Genomic DNA, 12,324 nt, shown 5'->3' with positions numbered 1-12,324 from the left:
CCTTCTTTTCACTCCATCTGTATCTTTGGGGTAAATACCCAGTAGTGCAAATGCAGGGTCAAAGGGAAGCTCTATTTTTAATTTCTTAAGGAATCTCTTAACTTTTCTTCTTTTGGGATTTTTTTCTCTAAATTGTTTAACCGGAAACTTAGATTAATTTTTAACTTCATTTTTCTCTAATGTAAATATATAAAGCATACTTTTTTTTTCTAAGGCCTACTTTAGCTGCAGCTTACAAGGTTTGGTAGTTATAATTGTTTGGTAACCATAGTATTACATATTTTCTAATTCCAGTTTAATTTATTAATTATATATTTTATTCATAAGTTACTCACAAAGATGATGTTCGCTAAACTCCAAATGTATGGCTTTTAATATTAGATCAAACCATATGAACCTGCTAAGTTTCCACCATTTTTTAATCTACAGAAATGGGAGTGTTGGGGCTCCTGGGTAGCTGCATTGGTTTAGCATCTGCCTTTGGCTCAGGTCATGATCCCAGGTCCTGAGATCAAGCCCCACATTGGGCTCCTTGCTCAGTGGGGAGCCTGCTTCTCCCTCTCCCTCTACCTGCCACTCGCCCTGCTTTTTGCTGACTTGCTCTCTCTCTCTTTGTCAGATAAATAAATAAAATCTTTTAAAAAAATGTCAGTGTCATGGCTCAACATAATAGTTTTCTCTTTTAACTGAATTTCATTTTGGTCAAGGAACATATCTGTATATAAATCCCTCAAAAGCTTTAAAACTAGTGCGCACATGGCAGCATATATACTAAAATTGAAAGCTTTAAGACTATCTGTATATTATAGGAAGAGAGCTAGTTTTTGTAAATACTCCACTTGTGCTGGAAAAAAAATATGTGTACTCTCTGTTTATTGAGTGTACTGTTTGTAAGTGTTTTAGGTGAAGCCTGTTCATTTTACTATTCAAATCTTTACATCCTCTTTTGTTTTCCCCGCTGACCTCTACATCACTGACAGGAGTATGTTAAAGTCTTTGACATTGATGGTGGTTTGTCTATTTCTCCTTTAATTCTCTTAGCTTTTATGAGACTGTGAGTCTGCACAATTTCAGAATCTTTATATCTTCCTAGTGAATTGAACCTCTTATCCTAATGTAGTTGTCTTTCATAATGCCTTTTGTTTTAAAATGTGTGAAATCAGAGGCACTTGGGTGATTCAGTCAGTTAAGCATCCAACTCGGTTTCAGCTCAAGTGTTGATCTCACGTTTTTTAATTCAAGCCCCATGTTGGGCTCCATATTTTGCATGGAGCCTATGTTTTGGGGTTTGTTTGTTTAAGTGTGAAATCAAACAGTTTTGGTTAATATTTGCCTGGTGTATCATTTTTATTTTTGAGATTCAGTCTTTCTGGTTTCTTTTTTAAAGATTTTATTTATTTATTTGTCAGAGAGAGAGAGCACAAGCACGCAGTGGCAGAGAGAGATGCAGGCTCCCTGCTGAGCAAGGGGCCTGACTTGGGACTCGATCCCAGGACCCTGGAATCATGACCTGCACCGAAGGCAGCAGCTTAACCGACTGAACCACCCAGGTGTCCCATCAGTCTTTCTGGTTTTGTTTTTGTTTTTTTAAGATTTTATTTATTTATTAGAGAGAGCCCAAGCAGGGGGGAGTGGCAGAAGGAAAGGGAGAAGCAGGCTCCCCATTGAACAGAGAGCCCAGTGTAGAGCTGGATCCCAGGACTCTGGGATCATGACCTCAGCCAAAGGCAGATATGTAACTGACTGAGCCACCCAGATGCTCTTGTTTTGGTTTTAAATGCATCTCATGAAAGAGCATAGAGCTGGAATTCATCTTAATCTAACATGTCAATTTTTGCTTTTAAACTGTAGAGTTTAATCCATTTACCTGTATATTAATTGTGATTATTGATATCAATATTTTCTACTGTCTTGCATTGTGCTTTTTACTTTACCTGCCTTTTTTGTTTCTTTTCCCTGCTTATTTTTCTTACTTTTGGAATAATTGAGGGTTTGGGGGTTTTTTTATTCCATTTTTTTCTTCTAGACTGTGAGTTAAACCTGTGAGTCCATTCATTTAGTGGTCACTCTAGTATCTTATCAGGCACACTTAAAGTCAAAAGCTAATCAACATCTCTATTCTGTTCTGCAGGAATACAAGTAGCATAAAACTGCAATCACCTCCCTCCAAATTTATGTGTTTTTATTATTCACTATTAGGATTCTAGCTTGCTTTTCCTTCTCACAAATTAGACTGTTATTACCATTTTATATGATCAAGGTTCATTTAGTTCTACCCATTTGATTTTTGTTCACTCTATTTTTTTAACATTTCAGTTGCACAAACTCCCATTTCTTGGAATACTGAGAATTTAGTGATCTTTTGATGGGTAAACTCTCTCAGGTCTTTACTTAAAAATGTCTTTATTTTATCCTTTTAAATTTTTAAGCTTTTCATAGGGAAATTTCAAGCACACATAAGATAGAATAGTGTAGTGAATCTTTATGTCATCCACATTCAGCTTTGACAATTATCAATATTTTACCAATCTTGGATCATCGTAGCCTGACTGTTTAATACACTATCCACATAATGGCTATTTAAATTTAAATTAAAATCTCAGTAACACTGGCTTCATTTCAAGGGCTCAACAACCATATGTGACTGGTGGCTCCTGTATTATTGAGGTAATAGTGTTGGGATAGCGCTAGTAGCCTGTTCACCTGCCTTTTTTTTTTTTTTTTTAAATTTCTGGAGGGTTTTTTTGTTTTTTGTTTTTTTTTTGGTAGCACATTCTAGATATCACATCTTTTCATCAGTAAATACTTAGGTATGAATCTGTAGCTGGTACAAACCACCACAGCATTTTCTCACCTGGCAGACTCCAGAGTTCCCTGATTGTCTCCAGAATATCTTTTTACAGTTGGTTTGTTCAAGTCAGGATCCTTTCAGAACTCCCACATTGTTTTTTGAGGTATAGATCTTTTTTTTTTTTTTAAGATTTTATTTATTTGACAGAGATCACAGGTAGGCAGAGAGGCAGGCAGAGAGAGATAGGGAGGGAAGCAGGCTCCCTGCTGAGCAGAGAGTGGGATGCAGGGGCTCGATCCCAGAATCTTGGGATCATGACCTGAGCTGAAGGCAGAGGCTTTAACCCACTGAGCCACCCAGACACCCTGAGGTATAGATCTCTTAAGTACCTGTTTCATCTCTTCCCTTTCTCCTTTTTTTGTTAATCAACTGACTAATTGGAGATACTAAGTCATTTGTCTTTCAAGTGTTCTGCATTGTAGATTTGGCTGATGCTGCATCCTGGTGTTTACCATGTTTGTCTCTGTATTTCCTATTGAAAGTCTTTAGTCTAGAAGCTTGGCTAAATTCAGGCTTAACAGGAAGTTTTTAGCATTATCACAATACCTTATTACACCCCTCTAAATGAACAGTTTTCTTGGTATTTTCAGTGGTCTTCGGCTAAACAAATTGGGCCATACGTGTGGTTCCACAAGCTGGGTTTATCATTCCTTGCAGCAAGGCAGAATGCACAGCATTGTGCACTGTAGGCCTGTCAGAGGATGTGGGCTTGTGCCTGGTGCTTTGGGGGGAGGGCTCTGGGTTAGATGACAGGAAGTGAGAACAATTCTATGATTGGGTTTGTCAGTAAAGGTTATCTAGAAGGAAGGAAAACTACCCCAAGGAGGAAGCTGTAATTGATAAAGAAGCAATAGTGGCTCCTGTTGGCCAGAAAGGGGGGATGTTTGGTCATTTGGGCCTAGATAATGTTTATGTATTGTGTTCAGACATGATTATGGAAGGGCCTTGGTTTTGTTTTAGTATGTCGTGGTCATGGTGTGGCCCCATCTGCTGTTGGCCAGGAGAATGCTCAGACCTAACTGACAGTACCAGGGCAGCTCCTGGATGTTGGGCTGCTTTTCTCTTTACCAGTATCATCTAATACCCAGTCTGTTTTCTGTTCCCCCGAAGTGTCTCAAATTGTTTTTTGAATTGGTGTTTTCTGAATTGAGATCGAAGGCCCACGCACTGCAGCGGGCTGTTATGTCTCTTAACCAGTATCTGATGGTAGCAGTCTTCCCTCTCTGTAGCCCAGACTGGGTTTGGCTGTTTATATCTTCATGATGTCATTTTTTAATTTACTTGAGAGAGAGAGAGAGAGAACACAAGCAGGGGAGCAGCAGGCAGAGGGAGAAGCAGGCTCTACACTGAGCAGGGAGCCCGACATGGGGCTCAATCCCAGGACTCCAGGATTATGACCTGAGCTGAAGGCAGACACTTAACCAACAGACTTAGCCACTCAGGAGCCCCTTCATGATGTCATTTTAACATGTCCCTCAGTCCTTCCCTTTTCCTCTCTTTATAAACTGCTAATTATGTGAAAAGATTTGTCAGGGTATTTTTGGCAAAAATACTTCACAGATGGTACTGTTTCTTCTTACATCATATCAGAACTTCCGTGATCAGATACCTACTTTGTGATGTTAAGATTTATCATTGGGTTCCAGTGCCAGCTTGATTCTTCCTTTATAAAGTTCTCCAGGGGCGCCTGGGTGGTTCAGTGGGTTAAGCCTCTGCCTTCGGCTCAGGCCATGATCCCAGGGTCCTGGGATGGAGCCCCACATCGGGCTTCCTGCTCATTGGGGAACCTGCTTCCCTTCCTCTCTCTCTCTCTGCCTGCCTCTCTTCTACTTGTGATCTCTGTCTGTCAAATAAATAAATAAAATCTTTTAAAAAAACAAAGTTCTCCAGCTTGTTTATACAGTCTTCATTTATCCCCTGGTTAATAAGAGTCCTTATTAATGACAAAAGGAGAAAACGATTACTTCATAGAAGAAACTGTGGCATGCCACCTTAACCACATGATTAAAGTTAACACCAATAACGATACAGACTGGGTCATATGCTTCCTAAAGTGGGTCACCGAGAAGGACACACATCAATTGTGTAATCCTTCATCCAAAAAAGAACCATCTGAGTCTAATCATGAGAAAATCAGACAAGCCAGAATTGAAGTGGAGTCTGTCAAACATCGGACCTGGACTCTTCATATCTTGAAAGATGAAAGACTGAGGAACAGGTCCAGATCAAAGAAGAGTAAAGAACCATGGTTTGAGGGCATGGTCCCATATGGGAAATTTACAAAGTGATTGCTATAAAGGACATTATTGGGCCAGTTAGTGAAATGCTGCATATGGAATGTTAAATCCATGTTAAATAGTCCTGATTTTGCTCGTTGTGGTTACATTGGAGAGTATCCCAGTTCCGGCGTCACTCTGAAGTATAGAGGAGGAAAGGGTCATGACGTCTGCTATTTCCCCTCGAATAGACTCTTCTTAACATTCTTGCTGAAACAGAGAGGGAACGCGGGGTAGAGAGAGAAAGCAAACTTTAATGGTGAAGAGTCTGTAGAAGTTCATATTCACACCATTACTTTCTTTCAATTTGAAAGTTTTTTCAAAATTAAAAGTCAGAAATAAACATCCCCATTTACTTTTCACCTAATAACTCAGTAGCTGTTGGTTGTCATTGCCATGATCCATTAATGTACTAGTGCTTTAGAAATGGTGACTTTCTGACTCTAGCGTTTTCTTTATGATAAACAAAGCTTCTTATAAAGCTTGTATGATTCTTCTGTAAAGAAGAACTTTGCCTCTAAATAAAATTAAAAAAAGAAAGAAAGAAAGAAAAGGGACGCCTGGGTGGCTCAGTGGTTTAAGCCGCTGCCTTCGGCTCAGGTCATGATCTCAGGGTCCTGGGATCGAGTCCCGCATCGGGCTCTCTGCTCAGCAGGGAGCCTGCTTCCCTCTCACTCTCTCTGCCTGCCTCTCTGCCTCCTTGTGATCTCTCTCTGTCAAATAAATAAATAAAATTAAAAAAAAAAAGAACTTTGCCTCATCACAGCAGTTTGGCAATCATAAAATACTGTTCACTAAAAGAGAGAGGGGTATATGCTTGATTCTTTCCTTTTAGAATTTTCAGAATTATGAGTTGACAGCCTGGCCTCCTCCAATACTGACCATTAGGGTTTTTTTTTTTAATATCATTATGAACTCATGATTTTGTTTTAGATTTGATGATTTCAACACATTGCAGTCATTATTTTGTAAACTGTTCCATCTTAAGCCAAAGAGTGCTCTTTAAAAAATTTCCTCTTTTGTCTTTTTGACACAACACCGTTAGCCTTTGTTGGGTTTCTTGCTTTATGCTATATGATGTTCCAGACTCACCTTGAACATTTCATGTCCTACACTGGACTTAGCTGTTTCTCAAATGAGCCCTGGTTTCTTTCATGGGCAAATGACATTTAGGGACATGGTGTATTAGGAAGTCTCATTGCTTCTCACAGTGCCTATTGATTCTAGACATTTTTAGTAGTTCAATCTAGAAAAAAAAGTTTAAAAGCTAAAAATAAATACTGTATTCCTGATTCCTACTTGTTCTAGGATAGGGAGGTAAAATCCTAACAGGGAACTGTACTGTGGGTTTGTGTATGTGTGGGTGGGTGGGGGTGTGTGTGTGTGTGTGTGTGTGTGTTCCCCCTGAAGCTAGTATGTGGAAGCTTCTAGGGTGTAAGTGTTGAATATCTGTCCATCCTAGACGCTGGTGGCTTCTTTCTTCTCTAGGTCTGCTTGCTTAGAATCCTGTCTGGTAAGGAGGGAGACATACAAGAGGAAGAATGGCTGCAGGATTTCTGACAACCTGGTCACAGGTATAGAGGAAATAAATTATTCTTTTTCCAAAAAACATTGCTGTTCCAAAAGGACACATGTCTTGCCTCTGACCTACAGTTTCAACTAAGCTGGCCTCAGTCTTCCCCACTTCTCTGGGCCTGGTAGAATGAGATAAAGAATGCAGTAGGAAAGGCTTCTGTTGCTACATCATGTGTTAATTTCTTTTTTCCAACATCTTCCTCCAAGTTGAGTATTAGTTCCATATTCTGCTGGGTGCTATGCAGGACAAGAGAGATTTTTCACTAGGAAAATCATTCATTTTCCAAGTATTTTTCTCATCCTGCCGTACAGTCAGTCTGTACTCAATCTTGACTAAGACTGGAAGAGTCCTCGCACCCTAGTGGTGGAAAGAGCAGGTCAACTATATATTAGACAGGGTGCTTAAAGCATGAGTCTGGATGAGATGGTCCAGGCAGGGAGAGCGAAAGAGGAGAGTTCCAAGAACTGAGCCTCGGGTCTCAGTTAATGAGGTAATGGGAGGCCTCTGAAGCACCTGCAAGCCTGCTGTGTGCTAGTCTCTTTCCCCAGTGCTGGCAGCCTCCCCACCACTCTTTTGCTACGTTGTTAGAGATGGGCCTTGCCTGAACCACAATGCATGTGATGTTTCAGGATTCGGTGACCTTTGAGGAGGTGGCAGTGGACTTCTCCCAGGAGGAATGGGCGCTGTTGGACCCTGCTCAGAAAACCCTGTACAGAGACGTGATGCTGGAGAACTACAGAAACCTGGCCTCCGTGGGTAAGATTGGCCTCATTCCTTCATTCTCTCATTTCTTCATGCAGCAGGTGGTCCTTCACATACCATGTTCCAGGATATGTGAAAAGAATGACAATACATGGTAAACACAAAAAGAATAGCTTCTGCCCTTGTGGGGCAGTCTCATGGCTTTCCATAAACACACTGATTTCATTTTCATTATTATTGTAAAATTTAGGTGATTTGCAATATGTTTCTGCTCTTGGGCTTGGATTTCGAGGGTTAGTTCCCTGTGGATAGGGCATATGTAGGTGTCTGTTTTGGACCTTGTAAAAGAGCTCAGATCTGATTCTTTGGTCACTCCTGAAGTTTTACTTGCTTATCTTCGGAATCCCTTAGTACCAAAGTATTGGAATCAGTTTTGTGGACAGATTTCTTGTGTCCTTCACAGTTCCCCAACTCATGTGTCTTTCTCCATGAGCAGGATACCCTCTCTGCAAACACAGTCTGATCACGGAGGTGGAGCAGGAAGTGCTGGGGACAGAGGAGGGGGCAATTCTCCAAGGTGCCTGTACAGGTGAGCCCCAAGCAGAAAGGAGTCATTATGTGGAGGAGACTTGGTGAGGGATGGTCCATTTGGGACTGTCAGTTTGTGGAAGAACGAGGCCATAATGTGAGCTTTCCATCTTTCACCATCTTGCCATTCATTTGCATTTTCATGTGGTCTCAGAGAAAAAGCTGTTTTAATTCCTCTTTAAATTTGACATTTCCTTGAATACTTTTTGTTCCATTTTCCCTACTTTGCTTTCCAGATAATACACTCTCCTATTATTCCAAACCTCCAGAATCCTTTCTAAATGAAATACTTCCCATTTCCATTGCTTGTTCCTATCATTAGCATCTTCTCCCAGAGCCAAGTTCCTAGAACAGATCTTCTGGTCATAGGTTACATCTTCTCTTTTACATTTCCTTTCCATATTTAGTGTTCCTGAAAACAATTCATAGGGCGCCCACCTCCTTTTTTCTGTTATCCCTACTTTTTATCCCAATAGTTACAAAAATTTTCAATTTCAGATTGGGATATTCAACTGAAATCAAAAGATGGGATTCCTCTGAAGAATGCTCCTGGGGAAAAAACTTGCAATCGCATAAAAACGGTAAGATTCACCAAGAATGACTTCTGATTTTTTTACAGTAGGAGAAGTTTTTGAATGCTACTGAGTTAAAGCACCAGCTTCTAAACGAGGCGAGACTGTGAGGCAGGTCGCATTCACTCACCAGAAAGCTGTCTCAGGAACGTCTTCCTGAATCTCATAAAATTAGAGAAATCTCTAAACCAAGCTCAATATTTGCTGCCCCACAGAGAATACCAAAAAGTAAACATTTATTTAAATGTGATTCCATTGTTAAGTATTTAATACATGGTTAATTCATTCTTCACTCATTATTGGCAAAATTCTGTATTTCGGATGCCCTTTGTTAGGAATGATGGAGTCCTGGGTTAGAGCATTCAGTTGATTCAACTTGAAGGAACTAATAGGGAAAAAAAAAAATCACATACATGCACTGAAAATAGTAAAAAGGTCAGTCATAATCATGTACTTCCTATGTATGGCAGAATCCACACAGAAGAGAATTCCCACGAGTGTAAACAGAGTGAGAAAGTCTTTAGTTACCACTTGCTTGTTCTGCAGGCACCAACTCAACCTGGCAAGAAACCCTTGGAATTTGATCATTGTGGAAAATTCTTCAGAAAGAACTATCACTTTATATGTACAAGATATTGTGAGGGAGAGAAATGCTTCAATTACAAAGAATATGGGAAAGACCTTGGCCACCCCTCAACTCTTAGCAGTCATGTAAGTACTCACAGTAGAGAGAAAACTTGTGAGTTTCATGATTGTGGCAAAGCTTTCCATCAAGAGGCATCGCTTAGGAAATGCTTAAGGACGCTCACAGGAGAGAAATCTCATCCGTGTAATCAGTGTCTTCTGTCCTTCAGCTTACACCCTTCCTTTTCAGTACATGTGCAAATACCGACTGGAGAGGAATTCTGTGAATGCCACGATCATGGAGAAAGAGCCTCCCTTGGTGTCCACAAAACAGTGTGTACCGTGGAGGAAAGCTCAGGATGTAAGGAGCACGGAAAAGCGTTCACCAGCTCCTCGTCCCTTCAGAAATGTGTGAGACCTCATGCCAGAGAGAAGCCTTATGAATGTGGTGACTGTGGGAAAGCCTTCATTTTTCAATCTTCCCTTAAAAAGCACGTGAGATCTCACACGGGAGAGAAACCGTATGAGTGTAATCACTGCGGAAAATCTTTCAGCCAGAGCTCTCATCTTAATGTGCACAAAAGGACTCACACTGGAGAGAAACCCTATGACTGTAAGGAGTGTGGCAAGGCTTTCACTGTTCCTTCATCCCTTCAGAAGCATATGAGAACCCACACTGGAGAGAAGCCCTACGAATGCAGTGACTGCGGGAAAGCCTTCATTGATCAGTCATCCCTGAAGAAACACACACGGTCTCACACTGGAGAGAAACCTTACGAGTGTAGTCAGTGTGGAAAATCCTTCAGCACAGGCTCTTACCTCATCGTGCACAAGAGAACTCATACTGGAGAGAAAACCTATGAGTGTAAAGAATGTGGGAAGGCCTTTAGGAATTCCTCGTGCCTAAGGGTACACGTGAGAACTCACACAGGAGAGAAGCCCTATCAATGCATTCAGTGTGGAAAGGCATTCAGCACCAGCACTAACCTTATAATGCACAAGCGAATACATACTGGGCAGAAAGTATGAGTGAAATGACTACAGGAAAGCCTTTTTTATCCCTCATTCCTCATTTTAGAACTCACACTAGAGAGCAGCCCTGCTGTGACCAGTGTAGAAAGCCCAGGCACAATTCTTGACTTACGCTATACTGGGAACAATCTTACAAATGTTATTGTTCTGTGATTGTCTTTATCAGTGAGTGTCTCATCCTGAAAGTGTGATAGCTTGTTAACTGATGAGTATTAAAGGTTATATGGCACTCTAAATGCTCCTTAATCTATACCACAAAATTTTGATAAATAATGTTTTCACCATAATTTAGTACTAAATGTGGTCCAATCCTCATCAAGATGTCTGGGACCTGTAGGTTATTTAGAAATGGATTTTTAATGTGCAGACTCTGCATATTTTAGTTATTTTTTATAGATTTCTAATTTAATTGGATTATACACAGATGCGTGGTCTTTATGATGTAGATGCTGTATGACATTATTTCAAACAGAAAATTATTGGAGACTTGCTGTGTGGCCCAATGTGTCGGATACAGTGAGTAGCCCCAGATCCATTCCTGCTTCCCTTTCCTAAAGTAACAAAATTATAGTTGTATTCAAGTTGGCAGTGTGAACAATTTTTTAAGGAACTCTCTCAACTTACTTTGCTGCTTTGAGCCCCCATAAGCTCTTGGTTTTGGTCAGTGAGAAATAGGCAGAGGTCACTACTCGTGAGTTCTAAAGAAGCTGTGGCAATGGGAGTATCTCAGTTGGCATCTTCTCTTCACCATTTGCCCCGTGTCTCCTCCCTTTTTCTTTCCTAGAAAATAGACCAAGAGGATGATAGTCAGAGGCTACTGATTATACCACAGGGATATACAGTATCATTTGGCTGTACCAACCTCGGGTTGCTTATTTCTGGGCTTCATCTAACACAAGAAAAATAAACTCCTAACTCATGTAAACCACTCTGGAGGGAGCTTCTGTTTCAAGGGATTTCAGTTAACCGAGAATATCTCCTATGTGGTCAAGTTTTATGAATCTTTTAAATATGGTTGAAAACAATGCGTATTCTGTATAATCAGTGTGTCTGATACATGAATCTTTTGTTTTTAAAGTTTGTATTATCACAAACCTTCTCTCCTCATTTGTTCTTTATTGAGAGAAGTATGTTAAATGTGTCACTATCACTGTGGATAGTCGGGTTGTTTTTTTTTTAATTCTGTCTTACTTTGAGGCACTATAGCTAGATGCGTACAAATGTGGTCATTTTATATTTCTTTTTTAAAGATCTTATTTTTATTTATTTATTAGCATGCACAAGGAGGGTGAGGGGCAGGGGGAGAAGCAGGGTCTCTGCTGAGCTGGGAGCCCAATGCAGGGCTCAATCCTGGAATCATGACCTGAGTTGAATGCAGATACTTAACAGACTGAGCCACCCAGGTGCCCCTCACCTGGGTGAGGTAATTGTCCTTTCATTCCTTTTTTTAAAGGTTTATTTATTTATTTGAGAGAGAGAAAGAGAGAGAAAGCATGAACAGTGGGGAGAGGGAGAAGCAGACTCTTCACTGAGCAGGGAACGTGATGTAGGGCTCGATCCCAGAACCCTGGGATCATGACCTAAGCCGAAGACAGACACTTAACCAACTGAGCCACCCAGGCACCCCTGTCCTTTCATTCTTATATACTGCCCATTTTTCTCCCCTAATAATGTCTTAATTCACTTGGTATAAATGCAAACTATTGACCTAGCTGATAATATTTTCTCCTTATCAGTATGTGAGGAAAATCAGAAACAACATACCTCTCCTCAGCACTGTGGAGTGGTGTCCCTGCAACACCAAGGGGGATCTCCTCAGCCACTACATCTCCTGTGGGGGGCCAAAGAGATCAGGAGGTCCTCAGCAACCTTCCCTGCCAAAGACAGCTGCAGCCGTCACATATGTCCCTGTTATTCCTCGCTTTGCTTCTGTCGTGATTTGTTCCCCTGCCTACCTGGTGGGAGATGAGACCCATGTTTCATGAAAAAGGGAAAAGGGGGGGCGCCTGGGTGGCTCGGTGGGTTGGGGCCTCTGCCTTCGGCTCGGGTCGTGATCCCAGGATCCTGGGATCGAGCCCCGCGTCGGGCTCTCTGCTCGGCGGG

At 41.0% G+C, this 12,324-nt stretch overlaps 1 protein-coding gene across 3 annotated transcripts in view; it reads left to right on the top strand.

Moving 5' to 3' along the window:
* LOC308349523 (zinc finger protein 527-like) overlaps window positions 1-11,312 on the top strand; it is a 32,717-nt gene extending 21,405 nt beyond the window's left edge. For all 3 annotated transcript variants that reach the window (XM_080814245.1, XM_080814244.1, XM_080814246.1), the window contains 5 exons: window positions 6,616-6,701; window positions 7,333-7,459; window positions 7,902-7,994; window positions 8,492-8,574; window positions 9,112-11,312. In XM_080814245.1, coding sequence (XP_080670371.1) covers window positions 6,669-6,701; window positions 7,333-7,459; window positions 7,902-7,994; window positions 8,492-8,574; window positions 9,112-10,218 — 1,443 coding nt within the window. In that variant the 5' untranslated portion in view covers window positions 6,616-6,668 and the 3' untranslated portion in view covers window positions 10,219-11,312. The remainder of the gene's footprint in view (window positions 1-6,615; window positions 6,702-7,332; window positions 7,460-7,901; window positions 7,995-8,491; window positions 8,575-9,111) is intronic.
* The last annotated feature ends 1,012 nt before the right edge of the window (window positions 11,313-12,324 follow it).

This window comes from Martes martes, assembly GCF_963455335.1.
Source record: "Martes martes genome assembly, chromosome: 1".
Classification (NCBI taxonomy): Eukaryota; Metazoa; Chordata; class Mammalia; order Carnivora; family Mustelidae; genus Martes; species Martes martes.
The sequence above is the reverse complement of the archived record's forward strand: the minus strand, read 5'-3'. Positions and strand labels throughout refer to the sequence as shown.